This window comes from Rhamphochromis sp. 'chilingali' (assembly GCF_963969265.1).
Source record: "Rhamphochromis sp. 'chilingali' genome assembly, chromosome: 13".
NCBI classification, from domain to species: Eukaryota; Metazoa; Chordata; class Actinopteri; order Cichliformes; family Cichlidae; genus Rhamphochromis; species Rhamphochromis sp. 'chilingali'.
In genome coordinates this window covers 32,648,931-32,674,309 of record NC_137940.1, presented here as the reverse complement: position 1 = coordinate 32,674,309, position 25,379 = coordinate 32,648,931, and the positions used below count along the sequence as shown (strand labels likewise).

The following is a 25,379-nucleotide window of genomic DNA, read 5'->3' as shown; positions in this document are numbered from 1 at the left end:
TTACTCCATTTCAGAATAACACAACAAAACTCACTTGATTTAAAAAAAGTCTCTATTTATACTTTTTCTCTTAATATTAGGAGACGATTGTGGTGCCATTCAATAAAAAGCAAATCTGAGTTTGGAGAAGAAGTAGGTAATGACTGGTGTTCCCAGCCAGTTGGCTGGCCAATCAAGCACAGTATTAACATGGTCAGCAAACCATTTCATAGCAGTTTTGGCACAGTGGGCAGGTGCTAAGTCCTGCTGGAAAAGGAAATCAGCATCTCCATAAAGCTTATAAGCAGATGGAAGTGGATGAAGCGCGCTGAAATGATTCTGCTACATGCCTGCATGGACTCTGGATTCGAGCATCACGGATCAACCAGACATGGCATGATCACAGACCCCAGGATCTTGATTTACTAATTAAATGAAAAACTCACTTTAATCTAAAATGTCGACTTTGGACCACTGAGCATCAGTCCAATTTCTTTTTTCCTTAGCCCAGATCATCGGCGTAATTTTGTGCTGAACATTGGGAGGGTCAAGATCTCTGTCTAAATAAATAAATAAATCTGGGTAAATTCCCAGATGATTAAACATGCAACTATTTTGCTGGTAATACCTGAAATGAGTAAAGAAAATCAACAGCCTACTTTCCAGACAGTCTTCACGAGGCTACTGTCAACCCTGTTTCTTGTGCACCTTTTCCTAACACACCGTTTCTTTCCACTGATATGTTTCGATACAGCACAAACAGTGAGCCTTTTCAGGAGCCACCTTCTGTGGCTCACTCTCTTCGTGGAGGGTGTTAATGATCGTGATCTGGGCAACAGTCAGTTCAACAGTCTTCCCCATGATTGTGTTGCATGCACTGAACTCGACTAAGAGATAAACAATATTTATAATTTATATTCTAGGAGTCTGGATTTCTAATTTTTATGAGCTAAAAGCCAGAATCACAAAAACGCTTTAAAATTGTTGTCTTTGTGTGCCTTAAATACAGAATACTTGCAGGATTACCTCTTTAGGTCAGGAGATGCACACGCCTACAGTACAGCCAGGGCTAATCTAAAGAAGGGCATCAAAAAAGCCAAACACCATTACAAAAAGAAGGTAGAAGAACACTTCTCCAACTCCAACCCCCGACGCATGTGGCAAGGACTCCAGACCATTACAGACTACAGGACCACCAAACCCTCCCCCGCATCCTCTGATGTCTCCTTCCTCAACGAGCTCAACAACTTTTATGCTCGTTTTGAGCGAGGGAACCCCACAACCACAACCAAAGCAGACGTGACGCCAGACCACCAACCTCTGACTCTCTCCCCCACCGATGTAGGAGCGGTGCTGAGCAGGATCAATGTCCACAAGGCTGCAGGTCCCGATGGGGACCTGCAGCCTGGGTTGGAGATGGGTTGGAGATGGCATCTCCAACCCATCTTGCCTCAATGACTACCGCCCAGTAGCACTCACCCCCATCATCACTAAGTGCTTAGAGCAGCTGGTCCTAGCACACTTCAAATCCTGTCTCCCCCCCACCCTGGACCCCCACCAATTCGCATACCGCCAGAACAGGAGCACAGAGGATGCAGTCTCCATCGCACTGCACTCTGTCCTCTCACACCTGGACAACAACAACACCTACGCCAGAATGCTGTTTATAGACTTCAGTTCAGCATTCAATACAATCCACCCCTCACAACTCATCAGGAAACTGACAGACCTGGGCATCAGTTCCCTCATCTGCAAATGGTTACTGGACTTCCTGACCAACCGCCCCCAATACGTCCGGCTGGATAACCACTGCTCATCTACCATCACAATGAACACCGGTGTACCACAAGGCTGTGTGATGAGCCCTTTCCTCTACTCCCTCTTCACCCACGACTGCAGACCTGCTGATGGTTCCAACACCATCATTAAGTTTGCAGATGACACCACGGTGATTGGCCTCATCAGTGACAACGATGAGGCCGCCTACAGGGAGGAGGTGGATCGTCTGGCTGAGTGGTGCGACACAAACAACCTGCTGCTTAACACCGAGAAGACCAAGGAGCTCATCGTGGACTACAGGAGGAATGCTGACCCACATCCACCCATCCACATTAAGGGGACGGCTGTGGAGCGTGTGAGCAGCTTCAAGTTCCTGGGAGTCCACATCTCCGAGGATCTCACCTGGACGACCAACTGCTCCAAGCTGGTCAAGAAGGCTCACCAGCGCCTCTTCTTCTTGAGGACTCTGAGGAAGAACCACCTGTCCTCAGACATCCTGGTGAACTTCTATCGCTGCACCATCGAGAGCATCCTGACCAACTGTATAACAGTCTGGTAGGGAAACTGCTCTGCCTCGGACCGGAAGGCGTTGCAGAGGGTCGTGAAAACTGCCCAGCGCATCGCCGGAGCACCACTTCCTGCCATAAAAGACATCTACAGGAAGCGGTGTCTGAAAAGGGCTGGGAAAATCATCAGAGACCCCAGTCACCCATCACATGGACTCTTCACCCTCCTGCCCTCTGGGAGGCGCCACAGGAGCCTCCGGACTAAGACCACCAGGTACCGGAACAGCTTCTTCCCCACAGCTGTCAGACTCCTGAACTCTGCCTCCTGACATCTGACCCACGTTAACTCATGGACTGAACATACACACACACACACACAATGGACAACTGTACCCTCAAACACACAATAATAACATGGAGTGAACCACCACTCACAACCACTAGCACTTTATATAGCCTCTGTAGAAACTATCTACACCCTCACTTACCTTAACTGCACTACTGTATAGCCCTGTGTAAACAATCATTCTGTACATACGATAATTTTTAACCCTACAACTGTTTACAACTTGCATAGTTCCCATTTCTGTATAGCTGTATATCTCAGATTCTGTAAAGTTATTTATTTCATATTCTGTATAGTTTTTCATATTTATATCCTGTCCATATCCTGTACATAGCTTGTACTCACTACAGCCTGTACATACTTATAGTTATAGAATATTCACAACATACTTCATACCGTGTACATTATAACATAATAGACCCATTTCTGTAATATACTCACATATCTATATTATTGCTAATATATATTGTAATATATCTATATCACTAAGCACTTCTGGATGGATGCAAACTGCATTTCGTTGCCCTGTACCTGTGCATGTGCAATGACAATAAAGTTGAATTCTATTCTATTCTATTCTATTCTTTGAATTAAAATGAAAAAGAAAACATTTTCACAATATTCAGCTTTTTTTTATAGGTGCACTAGATATATAGATGGTGTACAGTTAGTTTTATTTATAGTATGTACTAAGGAGGGTGTTAATTGCTTCACAAATGAGTAAGATCTCAAATGACTGATTAAAGCATTTATTCATGTATTCAAAAATACTAGGAGGATCTTGTATTTAAAATATGCAGACACACAAGAAGAGGCATGAAAACGGTTTCCATGGAGCACATAATATAAAACATTTGTTATTAATTCAGCTGGGGGGAGTCTACACTTCTGTCTTGTGCCGTTGTGCAGTCGTCACTCGAGTGCTGATTATCTGGAAGACAAAAGAAAAAAAAATACTAGGTCTACCTTTGAGGGATTTTAGTTGGTGTGGTGATTCTGTGCAGTTTATTTTTCTTTACAGTTGACTTTCATTTGGCTTAATGTTTTTCTTATTACCCCAAAGATGTGCTCGCAGCTCACTTGTTAACACAGGAGAAGTTTGAAAATATCCATCTGAACAAGCTGGTAAATGTTTTTCTTCCGAATAATCCCCTTTGTTACTTATTTACAGTTTTCCTTCTTAAAGAAAAAAAAGAAAACATGAACATGAATCTTTCTCAGCCCCCTTTCTCCTCCGCACCTTTCACTTCATCCTCCTCGGCGCTCTCCTGACCGGTCAACGGGGCGTCTGCTTCCTGAGATGCACTTCTCTCTCCCTCCCATAGGACGGCGGCGTTGTTCTGGCTGGAGCTTAGCCGCTGGCGTGGATGTGTCTTCTGGTCGCCGGGACTAAAAGACTGTGAAACTCCCGAGCCTGCTCTGGCCAATCCCAACCCCCAGCCGTGACGGGATCCCAGTTTACGACGGCCCCCGGAGCCAGCGCGCATAGCTGGTGCGCCGGGAAGAGAGACCTCCGGGTCTGTCTGGGATGCAGATTTTCTCAGGGGAGAAGGAGAGACCGGAGCACTGCGAGGGTCTGGAACTGTATGAAAAGGATTCATAAACTATTATAAAGGAAACCTTAAACAAAATATAAGTTCACTGTTGCAGTTGATAATTTTATCGTTAATCATTCATTCAGAAATATTCATGTACAGGATCCTCTGCATTTGTGTTTAGCCAGATGAGCCCATTTACAGCACAAAGATAGAAGGTACATTTTTTTCTTTTCCAGTGCCAAAGCAGTTTCAGGGACTCAGGACAAATATAGGTTCGAGAAAAAAAAGAAAAGATAACTGTGGCTCAGGTGGTTGGCCTGTATTGCCATTAATGGCGAGGTTATTAGTTTGATTCTTTCCCTCCTCATGTCTAAGTGTCCTTGAGCCACACATTAAGCCTGTACAATCTGCAGCACTGCCAGCCATCAATCCATGAGTGTGAGACCGACAAGTGATGTGGACCTCTTTGGTTTGATACAGCAGAAAAGCAGAGAAAAATCAGTTCCTAACCCTTCATTTTAAACATTTATTTAGCAATTATCAAGCCACTATGTTACATGTATAAACAACTAAATGTGCATGCTCTATAGCAGGCATTTGTGGCATATATGTAAAATATTCTATTCATTTGAAATATTAGTCTCTTTTAATAGTTAGTTGTCAACATGCCAATAATTGCAGAGCAGAATTTATTAAATCCTCCTGTTCAACATTTAACATCAACTGTATGCAAACATATAACGGCTGGTTTATAAAATATTACATAACACGTTCATTAACAACAATAACATTATTAATGATGTATGATTTTACACTTTTAAAATATAGCATCATAACAAATTTTGGAATTATTGATTTTAAACACTTAAATGTGTGCTCATGCCTGTTTCCAGCTACATTAGTGTCTATTCTAAGCTGTTTGTTACGTATTTTTATGCACTACTAATAAATACTTAACAGTGCCGCCGAAAACTCGAGCACATTTTCAGCACTAACAATAACAATGAAAATGCATCATTTAGGACATTAGGCTGAAAAAATGCTGCATCTTATCTTGTTCAGACTGGAGTCGAGTTCGAGTTATTTTCAGCAGAATCAGAGCTCACAGAGTGGATGATATGATATTTTATGTCTAAACTAGCATATCTCTCTTGCTATATGTATATATTCTTAGGAATTGAAATGCGAGGTGTGATAAGAACGATATCAACAACAAGTTATAATGAGCACTTTCCAATATTGCCTAGAACTTTACGTTTTCTTATAAGCAGGGGTTAAAGTCGGCAAGAGTGCATTCTGACACCTTCATAAATCAGTAATTAAATGTGATAGACAGTTTAATACAAAATACTATAATCAAGTTAATTTTTCATGCTTCATCTAGCTGATGCTGTGGAGACAGTTAAGTACCGCCTGTAACATCATCTTTTTTTCCCTCTCTTTTCTTTTCTGTCTTGCATACACACTACAGATGTTAACAAAGCTGTTTGTCCCAGTATTTCAGCATCTAGCGCTTCTAAAGAGAGAAGCGAGCATAAACAGACTAACCTTTTTCTTGAAATGGCAGGTATTCAAAGAGCTCAACTAGTAAAATCCAAAACACCACTTGAGCTGTGCAGTGTGGTGCACAATGAACCTGCTAGCTAGAGTTGTTGTACTTCTCAGGGGGAAGAAAAATATCAGCTTTCTTCTCTGAGACAGAGAAGGTTAGACAAAGATGTAAGAAAGACAAGACAGGAGAGGAAGATGAGAGATCATTTTTAAAGGTAAGGACAGCTCTGCAAGTCTTCTCCATCTTTTGGCTGCTTCCTTTAGAGGATCATCTGCCGCCATCGCACCCTGTCCCTAGCATCCTCCACTGTCACACCAACCCTCTGCATGTCCTTCACTACATCCATGAACCTCAGAGGAGATGGAGGTGTTTATGCAAACCAATTAAGTGATGATAATTCCATGTTAGTTAAAGTTTAAGCTGGACAGTAGTTTGCAGAGTTGGGGAAGACTGATGTCCAAGGTGACATTTACTTTACATCCTGGCTAGCATCAGAGACGCTACCTGAGAGATGAGGCACTGAAACAATTCAGAATTAAAATTTATTTAAATCATATATATATATATACTCACTGACCATCAATGTGAAAGTTAGTTAATTTATATAATGCTTCAAAATAAGTGCCTGCATCCAGGAGGAGTCTACTGGGAGTCATCAGTTTGAATTTAAGCTGATGATGTTCTTTAGTAACAATTTCACTATCATAGTGGGTTAGTGTTGGAAAGCAGCCACGGTGCTGCTTTAAAATCTGCTTATATACTGTAGAAATGTAGTTGGCTAAATCCACAGAGAGCAGTAAACCTCAGAGAAGCAGCAGCAAAGGTCAGCTGATCACAGCTTGTACACAAAAAACAAATCTACTAGAGCTCATAGTAAAAGTTAGTTGACTTTGACTCTGCTGCACTGCAATACTGAAGCTTAGGGTTCCCCCACCTGCCAAATACACCTGTTTAAAAGCATAAATGATATAATAAAAATATTCCTTTCTAGATAATCTAATGCACCTTTTTTTTTAACAAAAGAGCTTAGCATTGATACAAGCCTGATCGTTGCAAGAATACTACTCCAAATCCAACCTGTCATGTTAAACAGCTGTGAATCAGTTAAATGTTTGTGGTAAACGTCACCCCAAACATATTAAACAGGAAGCAGTTTTGAGAAATGTCTTAGCTGGCTCTTCACTTCAGGGAGTTTTTCTGCTTTTCTCTGCTTGTTGTGTAGATGAAAGATCAAGTCTTTCTCTGGCATAAAAAGAGACGAGTTTAAGAAATCCAGGGGTTTACAGAAAACACACTGCAAGGGAAATAAAAATTAAGTGAGAGACAATGTTGGTATGTCAGAAAGAGAGAAAACACATCAAGAATGCAGGTTGAGGATTAAATCCCGGCTTTGAAAGCGTCTGCAGAGAGTTGTCTTTCTGACTCTCAGTCAGTAAATGCATAAAAAGCGAATGAAGCCTCACGAATCTCTTTCCTTTCAACATGTGGTTAGCAGAGAAAGCCAGCCTCTGTGAGTCTTGGCACTCTATGGGGAGAGATCTAAGGAGAAGAGAGTGGTATCAATGCCGACCACACTTGGTAGTCATGAGATGATTTGTATGCATGCCTGCAGGCTCGCTTGATGGGCTGAGCATGTGAGCATATCTTTGTGAAAACCAGTCAGCTGCTGTTTGTGTGTTTGTCGTTGTGCAGGAAGGGCAGGGGGGTATAGTGAGCTTGGTTCTGTGGGTGTGTGTGAGATCTCACCAGGCTGAGGTGCGTGTGTGTCTGATGTAAATTCAGCGCTGTCGGCCAGGTTTTCCACGCTGCCCGCGGCGGTGAAGAGGGCGCGTCCCTCTCTTCCTCCTCCTCCTCCCCGGGGTTTGATTAGCTTCTTCATCCTATCTGCAATCCAGTTAGATTTCCTACGAGGACACAGGGGACAGGGACCATTTACAAAGAGATGAGCTATGGGAGTGTTTGTGTGTGCATGCACTGCACACCCTGATTTTTCCAGAAACAATGGGAGGAAGCCAAGTGTCAGGGGTTTCATCTTGTTCACAAAATGCTTTTTGTGCCATGTATCGTTTATGCGCCAGGATTTCACCTGTAGAAGGTGCAACTGGAAACGCTATAATTAAAATGTCACCACCATAAAAAGGTGTAAAGGTACAGGAAGAGAATGGTCAGCTGTCAACATGTCTGGATGCCAAAATCCACCCCTGACAATATGATTCTGTATTCTTCTTCATTGGTTTTTAACTGACACATTTCTAAAACAATACTGACACAGTTACTATCAGATATGTTATCCATCTCAAGTTAGTGTTTTATTTTCCTGTAGTGATGGATTTTGTGATAAAAGGCTTTATCAGAATCATGCAACATAACACGGCAACACTTTAAAAATGTATACTTTAACAATATCAAATGGATCTTCACAAAACACTTGGCTCGCCACACACTTAATAAACAGTCAATGTAAAACAATGCAGTGCAGCTACTCTGCAACTAAGTCTAATTTTCTGCAATGTTCTGTTTTTGTTGGCACTGTGAGATGATCTGTGACACTGTGCCTTATCTGTTTGGAGACAACTATCAGAAGACGGTACGCTGTGTCAAAGGAAAAGACAGGATCAGCAACTACATTCAGACAGACTGTGGTCCTTATACGATACTCAGCAGGTACAAGCGTGCCAAGAAGATATCTCCCAAACCCTTACATCACCACTAGTCTGAACTATTGGAGCCAGGATGGATCCATGGTTTCATATTGTTTACACATGAAAGTCATGGCAGAAACTGACTCCTCAGTCCAGGCAACGTTTTCCAGTCTTCTATTGTCCAGTTTTGGTGAGCCCGAGTAAACTGTAGCCTCATTTTTCTGTTCTACTTTCTGTTTTACTTAAAAAAGTGTCTTTAAGTGTACATTCATGCACGTAAATAAAGAGGATAAAAATATTAAAGTAGTGGAGTTTCCATATTTGTAACAGTGGCTGAACTGTCCCTAATAAAGTGTACGAATCCAGATTGTATTATGGCTTCCTTAAACTTAAACTACGAGTTTACAAAATGTGAATTTACTTAGGTTTAGTCTTTATTTCAGGGAACAGTTGAGAATTTAAAGTTAGTGTTTACTCTCCTTTAACTATTTTTTTGTCTCCGCTACCTCCTGAGGGATCTCTCAGGCTCTTTCACTGCAACTTTCTCTGCTGTGTTCGCCGGCTAATCACTAACGGTGCCCATCTTTTTTGTGTCTGGTGGGAATCTGACCTACACCTATCATATCCAACAGCTTCAACTGCCTTTCTACATGAAATCAATATCACTCACTCCTGTATTATATACTGCACGGGTGTAATTAACAAATACATTAGCAGCTTGGTGTATTGTACATGTAAACAAATTTATATAATGTACTTGGCCTTGCTGGCTGGGGATGGCATGCTGGGCTCGAGGACTCTGTACTGATCCATAATCTTCTCCACCAACTTCTGCTTCTCCCGTCGGAGCTCGCTCAGCTTCTCCCTGAAGGAAAACACACGAAGCATCAGAACAAAGCAGCTCAGAGGAAGCGGGAGGAAAATTTACACATCGTCGTGCATGCATTAGCAGTGCAAGTTAATAGGATTATTCTGGTAGTGTGCACGTACGTGGCTGTTGGTGTGTGATTTAACTAACGCCTAAAATCCTCTTGTGAGTAATGGAGACTTCTGGAGCTCGTTTCTCTTTTTTTTTTAACAAGCACATCAGATACGAGACTGTGTGTTGATGTTATTGCGACCCTGTTGAGCTGCGATGTGCTCAAGTATGAATCTGCTGGAAAAAACAGCTTGTATTCTCAAATCAGTCTCAAAAGCAGGAGTAATAGATGGAACATTTAGTCCAGCATCAAGGTATCGGGACAGTTTTAGCCTCCCAGTGTTCACGGTGCTGTTGATGGCTATTCAATCACTCCTTTAGCCCACCACTTTTTTCCAGACTGAAATTTTTCAACAGCTATTACAGAAATTATAATTCAGTTACAAAAAATATTAACTGAATTATAATTTAATAAAAATAAAATTGTGTCATGCAAAGCTTTATGATTATCTACTTCATTTGTTTACCAAATTGACAGCTGTGCTTCTTCCTCAGAATTTGTATTACGACTACAGTATTAAAACTATGAACTAAGATCGAGACTCTTGAAGGAGGTTTTAATTCATTTTATGAAAGCTTCTCAGTCATTTTTACGTGTTTTCTCACTCGATTCAAAACATTTCCTCCTGCACTCGTTTGAAGGGAGAACATCGTTTGACTACAGCACTGGCTCTCAAATACTTTGCACACCCTTTCAAAGTAAAGTATTTCAGGTGAGCAGAAAACAAATCAGTTAAGTGCGATGAGTCTTAAAAACCACTGCTCAGAGGTATGCATCAATATTTTTTTCTTTCATTTGAACACAACTGGACTTTTCACATGGACGAATATGTAACCTGCATTTTGAAAAATGATTTGCAATTGGCAGCAGGTCTGTAATAGGATTGGGTGTAAAAATTGTTTTTCTCCAGAGTTTCTCAAAAGCAAAGATGGGCAGAGGTCTGTAAAAAAATCCATCATCAAATTATGGAACAATTTCAGAATAATGTTCCACATTGTAAAATTGTGAAGACTTTTAACATCACATCATCTACATGGAAGATCATCAAAAGAGAGAATCTGGAGAAATCTCTGTGTACAGGTGACAAGGTCCAAAATCATGTCTGTGATCTTTGGACCCTGAGCTGGAAGTCACTGCATGGGCTCAGGAACACTTTTGGAAATTGCTGTCTGTGAATAAATATGTGCCATCCCCAAATGCAGGTTAAAGCTCCATCACGAAAGAAGAAGTCATGTGTGAATTCTGAATCACTGCTTTGGGCAAAAGTTCATTTAAAATGGATTGAGGCCAAATGGGAAACTGTTCTGTGGTCTGGCTTGTTATCAGCACTCAATTCAAAAGCCTGCATCCGTGATGGTCTGCGGGGACATTAGTGCCTTTAAAATCGGCACCGCATCTGTAAAGGTACCATGAATGCTGAAAGATATATCCAGGTTTTAGTGCAACATATGCTCCCATCCAGATGACGTCTTTTCAGGAAAGGCCTTGCATACTTCAGAAAGACAGTGCTGCGGCGTGGCTGAAGAGAACTGAAAACATTGGGAGCTTCATGAAACACAAAATACAACAGAGAAGATCCAGGACTGTTGAGTAGCTAGAATCATACATCAGACAATATGGGACAACATTCCTCCCCCAAAATCCAGCAGCTGGTCTCCTCAGCTTCCAGATGTTACGCACTGCTGTCAGAAGAAGACAGGATGCTACCATCTGCCATCAAATTCAAAATGACCTTATTTTTTCCTAGACTTGTGCATTTTCTCAGTTTAAACATTTGATATGTTTTCAGTGTTCTGCTGTAAATAAAATATGAGATTTGCAGCTCATTCTGTTCTTTTATTTACTTAAAAAAGCATCCAAACCAAAGAGCCTTGCAACTTTTAGATCAACTTCATCCAAGTACTATTACTCTAAAATGAAATACAAAATAATAATAATAATAATAATAAAATTCTATTAGAATTTCATTTGTAATCATTGGTATAGTCATATTTGATCAAGGCTACAGTCAAACCTTTTGGAATAAAACACCGAAGGTCTGAAGGACACCTCTGCTTTTCCAGTTTGATGCCACTTAAATCTTTACAAAATAACAAAATTGGTGCAGTCACCCGACGGGTCAAAACTGCTGAGTTTTAAACTGACGGGGTGAACATTCACCAGCAAACAGCTGCTTTTAACAACACTAACATCCATTCAGGCTCATATTTCGGGCCACCTGGTGAATATAAATTCTGTGTTTCTTCTTCTCCCTTTTAACTCGCTCTTTAACTTCTGAGGGAAATATCTTTCAGCAGCTTTTCAGCAGCTAAACACGCCTGTCAAGACAGCTATCTCAGTTGTTTTTATCTTGCGCACTCTGCCTCAGTCCCAAGCCATTTCTCATTTCACCCAGGCTCATGCATTTCGTAGGAACTTTCCCTCCTGCCATTCTCCATCTACCAGATATTCGCAGACTTTCCACACCGGTCAAATCCACCCGACTCCTACATCCACCTGCTCCTGGGTCACCACTAGAATATATATACCAGTCCCCTTCCCCCAGTTTTCTGTTTGTTTTTTTGCAACATATCCCCTGAAATGGATCCTGTTCCCATACCACACATGATCTTTTCACAGCTACACATTTTCCGATCGGCTGGCAGGTGATACCTTGCCTTTTTTTTTGCCTTGCCTTTGTTTACTTGTCTGGTCTGTGTTCCTGCTGCTAAATTGTAAGACGCAGCCAATTTCAGTAAAATCCTGGATACATACCACACAGCGGGTTTTTAGAGGGGTTTGTTTTTTAGAAAATACTTGCCTCTCGATGATTTCACCATTAAACAAAGGGGGAAACAGATACTAAATCCTTCCACTGAGCCGAGAGGAGCTGAAACATCTGATGACTCTGTTTGTCACAAAAACACATTTTATATGCAAGTAAATACCTGACAAACTGTTTTAGTCATCACAGAAAAAGACTATCGTTTCAATCTGCAGTAATTTATATATTTATTTCTAATGTCTCTTTTATATCAAAGGAAGTTGGTTAAAAAAAAAAAGCTTTTATGTTGCCTCTGAAGGGAATAGGTTATCTTTAAACGTCTGCTTCTTCCCATCTTTTCACTTATTCTAAAATCCTTTTTGGTCATTTCAAATCAGGTTGTTTATATTTTCATTGAATCGCTGTTCCTTTCCTTTCATATTTTTTTATTGTACTGCTCCAATGTCATCATTTACTCAGTGAGCAACTAGCTTTGTTTAATTTATATTTTTATTCAAATGTTACGCTACGTACTGTTCCATATATACAGTTAAGTCCACACATTTTTGTACTTTTGCCTCTGTACACGAACACGGTGGATTTTAAATCAAACAGTCAATGTGTGATTGAAGTGGAAACTTTCAGCTTGAATTCAAGGGGTTTAACTAAAGTATTTCATTAACTGTGTAGAAATTACAGACATTTTTTAATACAAAGTCCCAACTCAACATGCTACTGGACAATTAATTGGCACGCAGTTTCATGGCCAGATGAGGCCTCTTCTCTTGTTACTCCATAGCAGATTAAGCAAGTAAATGATCTGGAAGTTATTTTAAGTGAACTTGCATTTGGTCTTTTTTCACTGGAATGCTCAACATGAGGGCCAACGAGATGTCTATATAAGTGAGGAAGGCCATCGCTCATCTCCAGGTTAAAAAACTAAATAAACCAATTAAAGATTGCTAAAACTTTGGACTACAAGAATGTAGTGGCTGAAAGGCCTGAAAAGCCACCACAGAAGTTGTCCTTCTACAGTTGAGATGACAGAAAACATCTGAAAGAGCCCGAATAGATCTTTAAAAAGTCTTTAGACAAACCAAGATTAACTTGTACCCGAATGATGGGAAAGAAAAGTATGGAGAATGAGAGACACAGCTCATGATCCAAAGCTCACCACATCGTCTATCAAACATAGTCGAGGAGATGTTTTAGCACGGGCATGAATAGCTGCCAGTGGAAACAGATCACTACCGTCTACTGATGATGTGACTGCTGTGAGACTCAGCAGGATGAATTCTTGAGCGTACGGGGCTCTACTCTCTGCTCAGAGTCAGAGAAATGAGGTGAGCTTAACAGTGCAAATGGATGAGAGTTTCTCAAGGGAAAGCAAAGGGATACTCTTCAATCGCCAATTGAGTTATCTGATCTCAACCCAACAGAGCATGCCTTTAGTTATTAAATACAAAAGTGAATGCACAGAGACGAACAAACAATCCACGGCTTCTAGACTTTAGGGAGTCACTGACTGCAAAGGATAAATAAATAAATTATAAAGGGATAGATGTTTTACATGTGTGCAGCAACTGTACTGATACACTGCTACGTAGATAACTTAAAGTATTAATGCCACACACTTTGGCTCAGTAAAAGAGAATCAAACTATCACCAGAAATGCTTTGCATGATATATTTTTATGTTCTTATGTTTGTGAAAGTGATATTAAAAAAACAGCAACATTAAAACAAAACCTTCTCAGCAAAATACTACTTACAGACTCTGCTGTGTGCCTGTTAGGCTTTACTGTGCTCACTGTTTGGGGGATTTTTAGCCTTTATTGACACAGAAAAGCTCAGAAAGAGAATAAGGGGGAAGTCACGCAGCAAATGACCTCGGGGAGGATTCAAACCCAGGCCTCTGTGACAGCCTTAGAGTGTACCTTAGCGCTTGTTTAACCTGGTGAACTATACGAGTGCCCCGGTGCTCTTACTGTTAATTCCAGTTGCTTTGAAAGTTGGATACAATTTCTATTTACTCCCAGGACTGAATGAAGTGAAATGCATGCATAGAGCCCTTCACTTCTTCCATCACACACACACACTGAAATCTGCTCTGTCCTGTAATTAGGTTGTAGATGTAATGTGATTTCATTCTGCTGCATAAAGAATTGTGTTGATTTTGGAAGGAAAACAATCTAAACTGATTTCTGTGAGTTTGCAAAGTGCATGGCTTTTTAACATTCACTTGTAAGAGCTGTTATGAGATGATGCAGACCTCGCGTGGCAGGGTGATGAACCAAAATATGCCGTGAAATGTTAACAACGAAATCTGTGCCCGAGATTTAACGAAAAAGGCTGAAAAAAGTCATCTTTTCACACACACAAGCCTGAACTGAAGGCACAAAAAGATGTAATTTGCAAGAACTTTGGTTCATTAGACTTAAAGACTGAAGCCAACTCTGCATGCTCACTATTAGTTCAGGATTATTCTCAAAGCAGTCTATTAGTCATTCAAAAGGAAGACTACTGAGGGCCACTGGACTGTGAAATTGTTGTCTTTGCAGTCTCAAACCTTTATAGAAGTGCTTTTATGTGCTTGATATGAATACAAACTCTGTTACAGCCTACAAACGTAAACAATAGCAGTAAACAAAAGGCATTCACTGCAACTTATTACATGAAGTTAACTCCATTAATAAGGTCAAACTTCTTCAGTGCACCTCTGCTTTCATTACTGCAAAGCTCCCATACCTTGAAAATACATTTTATGTGTTTTTTACATTAACTTTTTTTAAAAACATAAATTTAACAGATTTTAATGTTTGTTTCACTGCAGGTTTTTTTTTTTTTTTTTGGTACCATGCTTATATACGTGACATGAATTTAACACTGTGTTTTCTGAAAATCTCGTAAACACAATAAATCAAGAAACATGCTATCTAAGATTTTCTAATGTATACAATAGACGTATTTACTAGAAGGCTGGGGGAAGCCAGTATTTTTAACATGTGTGAATGTAGCGACATCACAGGTAAGTGGTGCGGGCCCAAACCTCGAGCGTGTTAGTGATTTTCACTCATAGTTTACAAGCTGTTTTTTTTATCTCTTAATGTGTTTCGGTGCAAATCTACACAGCTGCATTTCTGTTAGCTGTTTACATCCGTTTGGTTCCCTTCGACTGTGCCGGATTCACTGTTAATCCTTTCTAGATACACTCTTACTTGCCACTTCATTAGTTACACCTTGCTAGCACTATTTTGGACCTTTTCAGAAATGCCTTAATTCTTTGTGGTGCAAATTTAACAAGGCGCTCAGAAGATTTCTGAGGTTTTGGTCCATACTGATGTGATAGCATCACACAGTTACTGCAGATTTATCGGTTGAACAGCTATATTTTCATTTTTTGGACCATTCTCTGTAAACCCCGCAGACCCTTGACCCTTGAGCAGTCTGTGAAATACTCAGACCAGACCGTCTGGCACCAACAATCATTCTACATTTGAAGTTAATTAAAGCGCCTAATAAAGGTGATGATACCTAAAGAACTGGCCATTGAGTGTGTGAGTATATACTTACTGGTATTCCCTTTGCTGTGAATAATGCTGGTCACGGCGCTCCAGGCTCTGCTCCAGTAAGGCACGATTCTCCCTCAAAAGACTCTGATTCTGCTCTGCTAAGTGTCGATTCTCTTCCTCCATGTTCCCCTTCAGCTGGGTCAACAACTGTACACAAGGCCATAAATGCGATCAAGAATAAATAGCTTGACAAGAACAGAATATACTACTTGTTCTGCAAAAGTAAGCATGCCTAATGATATAAACTATGTGTGAGGATGTGTGAGTCATAGAAAAAAGGCCTGCAGACAGAAAGGTACGGACAGTGCTTTGTTAGTCATACGGTTCAAGTGAACACAGTGAAACTGACAAAATGCATCCAACTAGATCATTAAAAATTAAACGCATTTTCATAGCTTATAGTTTTAATGCATGTATAACAGTCCTACAATGTCTCTGCCGGGACCTTTGTGTTGAAATCTGGTAGCTTGCAATGAATGAAAGAACTCCTACAAACCGCCATTAACCAAAACAAAGGTGTATCATCCAAATGCAGGTCTGAACTTTGTAATTAATAATTAATAACTTTACTATCATGCCAGATTCTCTCTACATAACAGCCTGCCAGTCCCAGTTACTGTTGCAGCAGCCAAATCTGAACAGAGTCAGCAGAATAGACAAAAAGCACGATCCCACTCCCTTTAGTGCCAGAGTCAGTGCACACGTGGGCCTGATCAATTAACAAGAGTTTACATTGTAGGAATAAGAAAATAATAATGTCAAGACTGTCACTCTCATCAGTTTGACTACTGAGCATACCTTTGCCAAGCTTATCCCTTATTAAGATTAGCAGAATGGCTGATTTACCAGTGTGCAAAAAAAACTGAGGATAAGACAATAACGACAATGATTATCTGCCTTACTGCAACTGTGCACAATATTTCTGTTATTTCCAGCTTAGTTTATTTGACTATATTATAGTTTTAATACAAATATGTCTTCACAACGGGGTACTACTACTACTACTACTACTACTTCTACTGGCAAGATCAAAAGATAATGCAGACTCTTTTTAATTCTTACACCGTGTCATCATTTAACAAAAACTACGCCAAAATGCCGAACTTGTACATGAAAAATAAGTACACGCCTACTGCTTCCATAGGAACGCTGGGTCCTACCGAGAAGGAAAGACATCAGCAATGATCTAAGGGAATCAACTTTTGGTCAATCTGTGAATCTGTGATGGGTTATGAGGCCATTGACACACAACAAGTCCATTAATCTATAGTTAAAAGAGTATTCACAAATCTTCCCAGGAGTGAACAATCCAGCAAAGTCACCCCAAGATCAGGTAATGCAATGCAAAAATACAAAAACCCCTGAGAGGTTCATGACAGCACAATTAAAAAAAATGAATAACTGTTTGAAATGTCATCGGGGAAAAGCACTTTCTATCTAAAAAAAAAATGGCAGCACGACTCAGGTTTGCAGAGTTGCATCTGAACAAACCGCAAGACGTCTGGAGCATGTTTGTGGAGACATTTGTCCGCAACACCAAAAAACCAAACACATCATATCAGCACAAGCACCTCATACCCACTGTTAAGCACAGTGGTAGAGGAGTGATGATTTGCACCTCGCAAACTCTTCTACAGCCCAATGTGAGGCCTTCTTTCCAACAGCTAGAGCTCGGAGCAAATTGGGTAATGCAGCAGTATAATGATCCCAAGCACAGCAGCTAATCTACAACAGAATGGCCAAAGAATAAAATAATCGAGGTGTCGCAATGACCCAGCCAAAGTCTAGCCCTCAATCTGACTGAAATCCTGTGGTGGTAAACAATTACTTCACTTATTCCAGCTAAAGGTGATTTCACAAGCTACTGAATCATAGGGTGTACTTGGTTTTTCACACACTGCTTCTTAATTTTGGCTTAGCTTTTGTTAAATTAAATATAGTAACAACGGCATCTGTGCCATAGTGATTAGATTGAAATAATTTTGGAACCTGATAAAAAGAGAACATTTTTTATGTCCTGATATGTAAAACCTTGAAAGAAGGTATACTTTATTTTTTTTACCATGTCTGATATATTCTCTGACATGTATCATATATCTCTGTGTCGGCAAGGATAAATTATTTAATCAAGCATTTTTGAAAAACATTTCCAGCCTTTTGAAAAGATCAGTATAATAACAGTACGATGCCACCAGAATAAAGATGTACCGGAAGGTAACAGGTGAGTGTTTTCAGTCTTACAGAGTGGTCTGAATCAATAAAAAAGGCAATGAAGAACCTTTTGTAAGAGCGTGGGTGTGGGTCAGCTGCCCCCCTTGAACTTCTATAAAACCTGCTGCCGTTGGACCCATTTGGACATAAAAGCACATAAACAAAACATATCTGCAAGGAACTCTATACAAACCAAGGATTTAGCTGAATAGCATTTAACATTACTGAATGTCAGCTAAAAGAGACACAAAGAGATTTGATGATCCCGTAGGGACTGAACTGTCACATCACTGGTCTCAAAAAATTGGTAAATGATAATTGCTTAACTGCTTCAAGAGGTCAGAGCTTTTCATTATCAACTGACTGAAAGGCAAATAACCACAAACCTCAAGAATCACCAGAAGAAGAAAGGAAGTTACAACAGCTTCTCTGTGGAGCTGTCTACACAGAAAAACGAGCATTAGTTAAGAGATCTAGTTAAGTGAAGATATTAAGCTTAGAAATTCCCAAAGAATGCTTTTAAACCACGTTATTAAATCCTACACTCTCAAACACTTATAACTATTAAGATCATAAAAAAATTAATAAGAAGGTATGGCCACACATTTACTGGACACCTCTTATAATTTCCTATTTGTGAATCTGTTTCCAATTATTTTCTTCTCATAACCCCAGTCCTGTTCAGTCAAGGCCCATTAGTTAGCACAGCTGCTGCAACAAGTTAATTGTGGGTCCACAGACTCCAGGATGAACTTTGTTAATTTTTCTCTCCATATTACAGCGTAATGAGAAAACTGGACTTCTGCATCCCAGCATACAAACCTATCAACCTACTGTGGGGGGCAGAACAGGCGTTGACATGATTTAGTAAGATATAATCCTCACAATGATTATATAAAGAATGTCATTTGTGTGCGTTAATGCATTCATTTGTCATTTATGATAGGAACCTCGCTTTCACTCACACAAACAATCTTCAAATCCAGGAAGCCTCCAAAAACCCTCTTTACAGTACTGCACCGTGCAAAATTCTTGAGTCACGCCTCAGTTTCTTTATATTTTCTTTGCAAGGAGCCAAAATTTCTTGTAATTTGTTAAAGTGGTCTTGAGCAATACTTCTTTAGGCTTTCTGAAGGTGTGTTTTTCACTTAGTTTTAATCCAGTTGTTGTACCTGATCATTTTCAGAGGACTGTTTTTTGTTTTTGTTGTTTTTTATGTAGACCCACTTAACTCTAACCATCATCATTCGAACATAACAAATGCACCAAGCAGTTTTGTGTCCATATATAACAGACAACTTAACAAAGAACCAATTTTGGATTGTAATTTTAGGCAATTTGTTACTAGCGGCATGCTGCAAAAGCACATAATTTGTTCCCATTTCTTTAGTTGAATCTATGAAAAATGCCAAAGATAACACAGACTGACAGGCACAAAATAGCATTTTTGCACCAACAAGGTGATTCCCAAAGAGCTGTTAGTTCAAAATGAGGCACGTCTCGCGTTGTGTGCACTGTCCTCAAATAATTCGAGGAAAATGGACAAGTGGAGGACAAAAGAAGACGTGTCAGACCTGAAATAAACGTACCTACATCTGAAAGTCATGTCCTTGAGAAAAAGGGGAAAAAATCCACCATGACACAGGACCAGGGATGTGTATCTGTTGATCCATTTACTGTTCACTGAAGCTCCATCAGAATCAGATTGCCTAAAGAAGATGGAGCTTTGTGGGCATTTATGCAAGGGGAAAGGCAGCGTTGACTTCATTAATTGCTTAAACAGTTAGCCCTGACAGTTAGCCCTGAAGTCAAATTACTCTGTAGCGAGCTTTTATTCTCTTCAGCCACATGAGCTGTCATCCACAAATCAAGATGGCTTTTTTTAAAAGTGTGTATGAATGCATTAGCCTAAATACTCATGTGGGATATACTCTGTAATCAGTGAAGTCTAATGAAATATAGCAACCTGCAACCTTGTAAGATTGAAAGTTTTAATTCTTGTTGAGAACTGGTTCCCAGTAGTTCAGTTCCTTGTAATTGTTAGTCTGCTTACCTGTTGGTTTAATTTGCACTTGTGCTACAGTCAGCTGATTTCAGTTCATGTGGTTAGAGAAATTACTTTTATTTTTATTGCACACAAGGACAAGAGTGCGACAAGATTTCATCTGTATCCAGGACAGAAACAACTGCACTATAGTGCTAACACAACTTCAGCGCTTTGCAAACACCTGCACAGACAGCATGCTAACGCTAAGCTAGCCAAGAACTCAGAGTAGGGTTGCCAACCGTCCCTTAAAATACGGAATCGTCCCGTATTTCGAAACAAAAGTACACGTCCCGTATTGAGCTAATAAGGGACGCACTTTGTCCCGTAATACAGTGAGAATCAAAAGTAGTCTATAACTTTTAATGGAATTAACGATTTGTTTGAAAACATAATTCCCAGCCCCGCTCCTGCTTTGTGACCAATGAGCTGACAGCACACTTATGACAATTCGAGTATGACAATTCAGATTACCGCTCATCTCATTGGTCGAGGAAAGGTCGCTTACGGAGAAAATACCGGAAGACAACAGATGACCACAACAAGAAGCATGGCCAACAGGGAAACAAACGCCGACACTGCGGTGCAAGTCTCGGACGACAGTACACCTAAAGCTGGGCAGACACTGTGCGATTTTTTCAGTCACGTTATTCAGCTCCTGCTCAAACTGCACGATTGACTCGCAGGGGTTAGAAGTTGGTAGGTCACGATGCAGGGTCTCACACTATACCGCCCGATGCTCTGATGCGACCTGAGTGCTCACACTGTGCCTCCATAACACGAAGGTTATAACAGAAAATCTGTCGCTCGCTCTCTCTGTCTTTCACTCACACAGACACACAAACCACCACCATCAACTTTGCTAAATTGCTAATGAAAAACATGATCAGGCAGCTGTGATTGAGCAGCAGTGTAAATCCAACTGTTTTCACGGTTGTTGTGGTCGTGATAATTTTGTGATGCCACATCGAAAAGGCTCGGATGAGCTTTCCAAAGTTCTACAAGTTGTGCCTCCATCGCTTGTGTCCAGATCACACGCTGCACAGCCGTGCTGCTCCGTCTTTTTCACCGACGTTTACGTTTGCGCGTGAGCAGTGTGAGCGCCTGTGATGAGACCCTCACGAGCGATTGATGATCGGGAGCTGGTCGTGAGGTGTTAATCACTTCTCGTTACCCCACGTATACTACACGATGCACGATGAAGGCCAAAATCGGTCAAAAATCGGCTCAAAATGGGCCTAAAACTGCACAGTGTAAGCCCAGCATTAGAGCAGCAATGTTTGTTCCCCTCAGAGAAAGGGAAGAATGGGAAAAGGAAAACACCTGGCTGGAAAAAGTTAATATGGGCATGTGCAATGAATATCAGCGCTATGTGGCCAGAAGTGTGATAATATAATTTATTTTGTGTAATAAACAACTGCAAGGATAGATGATTACAACAAATAGATGACTAATACATAAAAGTAATACATAGATGAATAATGATGATGAGTTATGATGCGTAATCATGGGAACAAGCGGGTTTACAAACAGGAGCAGCTGATTAGCATTAGAAAAGCTGAAATAATATTTCAACTGAAGCCGATTGTACTAAATGCACTAAATGTGCACTGTTACAAGAATGTTTTTCTTTCTATTGTTTTCTATTATTTTAAGTTAAGCAGGACAGAGTTCTTTTAAAGAAAGATTTACTTATATTCTCAAAAGTTAAGCATGACAGGCTTCTGTTTAAGAAGGAGACCTGTTTTATTGTGTTAATGTTGTCATTTTGAGCTAAAAATAAATGGCTAAATGATCATTTGTTTCACATGTGTTCATATCACAAAGAATACACATCTACTTAAATCAAATTCAAGTCAAAGGGTTAAAAAAATAATTTCACACACAAAAAAAGAGCTAGAAAATTCACCACACTGGGAAGGGTGAAGACAACTGGGCCGCCCGGCCCTGGCCACGAGGTGTCCCTTATTTATTTTTCAGGGAGTTGGCAACCCTAACCCAGAGTGATGTTAAAGCTGATTAAATGTTGACCCCACCCAGCAGCCAGACCCTGAAGTTCAACAGTCAGGCTCCAGCCTCCGTTTCTACCTGTTCATGTTTCTACAGTAGAATCACTGTGGCGATCGCGTTAAAGTATCTTTACTATGAGAAAGACTGTATGTCTGTCCTCATTAGGATAGGGATTTGTGTTGGTGTTTGGGGCTTTTGCTTCAGGTTTATATTGTTAACTGGTAATTATGAGACAATGCATTTCAGGTCATTTTATAAAAATATGCGAAATTAATGTAGAGTAGTGTGGCAAAAGACTTTCTCTTGGGAATATTTAAGTAACACACTGCATTACTTTTAAGAAAAGTGTTCTGTGTAATACATTATATGTGTAATACACAGATGTACACATACAGTACATACACATCTGTGTGTAAAACGCATGCGTAATGACCCCAACATTGATCACAATAAAGAAGGAAAATGCCCCCAACATAAACAAACATTTCATGACACAGTATGCAATTAATTTGCGCACATTCAATGTCTTTAATGCTGTTTAACGGTTAATCTCAGAGCAGAACCAATGAGAATCAATTAGGTATCAAATCGATAAGTTGTATTGATAATGGAATCAGAATCTCTAAATTCCCATCCCTAATAGTTAGACGAGTTATTATCAAACACTGACAGCATATTCAGTGTTTTTGTCCACAGCAGGCATCAAATTTGGCTTGATTGTTATTACATATTTATATAGGGGAATCTACTGTATCCTGGGGCCACCAGCCACGAGCATCTTAGCACTTCGGTCATGAAAATGATTCAATTTAAAGAGGAAACACCTCCCAACACAAAGTCTGAAATTCATTAACACATTATTGCTTTTTATTCATTGTATGTTCTAATCTTTAATCTTTGTTGGCTGGGTGGAGTTACTTCACTGTTAGCTGCCCATTACTTCCCATAAACTCACATCAAAAGCAATATAAGCCACTGAACCATTAATTTACTGGTATGTGGATTTTGTAGCTGTTGACTTGTATCCAACCTTCATGCTAAGCTAAGCTTATCTGATTATTTGTGGTCCCTTTCACCTCCAGCGCCGACCTGCCTCATCATTTTCCTCATCATTTAGCTCTCTCTCCTCTTACTTTCTGCCTACCACTCAGCATTGCATTGTCTGCAGAGGTGTGGCTGCGACTGGTCTCACCTGGCTCAATCATCAATCACTCTCCTTCTGCATTTAAACCCCTCTCTATCCAACCAGTCACGCCAGATCGTTCTGCTGGCTGAGTGGTATTATTGTTCAAGCTCTCTAGTGTTTACTCGCTGTAGTCTCCTGAAGATTTCAAGTGTGGTTTTTTTTTCCGTTTGGGATGACCCGTGGTTTTTTTCCCTCTGCTTCAGCAAGATCTCCTCCTGTGCACCACCACTGACCCTGTCTACATTTACTTATGTTTGCAATACCCTGCCTGCTGCCTCTCCCTCCCACAGACCCCCCTCTTGGCCCCTCAATTGACATTCTGTTTGCAGTTTCTTGAACTTGTCAATAAATCATTTAAGGAGATCCAGGAGATGTCCTCCATTTTTGAGCAGTAACTTTAACAGCCAACATTATATTTAGATGAAGTAGTTTTTCATGAGGTTCCCTTTTTTTCAGCTGTCTGCTCTCCTCAAACTATTTTAACAATACTCAGTGATGGCTTGACAGCACTGCGCAGAAGGATAAAGCTGTTTAGAAGGCAAAAGATGCCCCTGCTTTTTATTAGCTACTTGGTATTCATTTACTGTTTGGACCAATGTATCACTTTTGTCTGATATGTCAAGCTGAAATTGGCTTTGTATCATGTATTAGAAATCAGTCAGCCATTGTTTCCCACTGATGATATGAGACATGCTCAACCCAGACTTGAACTATGTAAAATGCTCTCTAAAACTTGCAGTGAATTCCTAATAAATGTTGTTTAATTGCCCAGTGATGCTTTAGATGCATTTTCTTTTATTTCAAGAGGGTAATGTCTCAAATGTGAAGCACTTAATCCTATTTTGCATAGAGGGCACCAGTATCTGCTGTGTGTTGGTGTGTGTGTGTGGATGCATTTCTGTGTATCAGCTCATACCTGATACTGGCTGGTAAGCCGAGCGTTGCTGAGGTCCAGGCTTTGGTGTGTTTCCTTCAGGGCACTGAGCTCGCCCTCCAGCCGAGTCCTCTCCAGCTGGGAGGCGTTCAGCTCTGCCCTCAGCACCGAGCCCTGAGCCAGCAGCTCCGCCTGCGACGCCAACCACTCCTTCTGGTGGGCCTGCAGCCTGCAACATCGACACGCACGGCCACTGTTATGCGCTCTCGTAAAGTGCTTTGCGTCATTGTTTACTCTGTGATTGAAGATCACTGTGTTATTATCCAACACAAGGAGTCTACACAAAGCCAGACAACAACAAACAGATATTATCTCGGACAAAATGTTTAAAGAGTAAATTCATTCGGCGTTGTTTGAAAAAGGAGTAATCATCTCAGTATCATTGTGTAATGAGGACGGAAAGACTGCAATAAGATGAAAACATCACTGGTGGGAAAATTATACATTATTCACATAATCATATTGGAGGTAAGTATTTTATACACATTAAAACTAATCAGTCACAGTCATATTAAAGTAGAAACTTCAAGTTCAGTTTCAAACTTTTTATATTACACACACTTTATTAGGTACACTTTGCTGATACTATGTTGGACCCTGTTTTGCCTCCAGAACTGCTTTAATTTTTAATCGCATGGATTCAACAAGGTGCTGGAAATATTCCTCAGAGATTCTGGTCCATATTGATATGATAGCATTACACAGTTTGTCTGCTGCACATCCCATTCCACTACAACCAAAAGTTGTTCTGTTTGGCCAAATGAATAAATGATAAAGGGGTGGACATGGTCAGCGTAACTCTCAGGTAGGCTGTTGTTTTTTTTAAAAAAAATGCTCAGTTGGTATTAAGAAGAGGAAATACTTTTATGCTGTTCATGAAATTTTCTGACCCTCCCATCAACGTGGTGGATCAGAAATCCAGACTCATCAGAAGAGGCCACATTTTTCCAATCTTCTATTGTCCAATTCTGGCGAGCCTATGCAAATTGTAGCCTCAGTCTCCCGTTCTTACACGAGATCCAACTGACAGGAGAGGGTTCTAGTGTAGTCTTTTGTTTTTATAGCCCATCCTTCAGAAATGCTCTTCTATAAACCTTAGTTGTGATCAGTCGTTATTGGACAAACTTTTGTCTTCCTAAGTAGCTCATTCTCCTCTGACCTTAAGCATCAACAACATATTTTCACCTTGAACCTAGAACTGCTGCTCACTGGATATTTTCTTCTTTTTCTGACCTTTATGCAACCCTAAAAGCATGGTCCACCATGTTTTCAACGTGATTTCACACTTGTGTCTCTCCAAAGCGTGAAATGGATGCACACGTTGTGTAAGCTGCAGTACCAGCAGAGGTAGATATTTT

At 40.3% G+C, this 25,379-nt stretch overlaps 1 protein-coding gene across 1 annotated transcript in view; it reads right to left on the bottom strand.

Annotated features, from left to right (window-relative positions):
* Positions 1-3,354: 3,354 nt before the first annotated feature.
* Positions 3,355-25,379, bottom strand: part of ccdc88b (coiled-coil domain containing 88B) — a 59,331-nt gene continuing 37,306 nt past the window's right edge. The window contains exons 23-28 of the mRNA XM_080901415.1: positions 24,004-24,190; positions 15,638-15,783; positions 9,100-9,207; positions 7,447-7,604; positions 3,851-4,192; positions 3,355-3,541 (exon numbers count right to left, since the gene is read on the bottom strand). Of these exons, the coding sequence (XP_080757541.1) occupies positions 3,471-3,541; positions 3,851-4,192; positions 7,447-7,604; positions 9,100-9,207; positions 15,638-15,783; positions 24,004-24,190 (1,012 nt within the window). The 3' untranslated portion in view covers positions 3,355-3,470. The remainder of the gene's footprint in view (positions 3,542-3,850; positions 4,193-7,446; positions 7,605-9,099; positions 9,208-15,637; positions 15,784-24,003; positions 24,191-25,379) is intronic.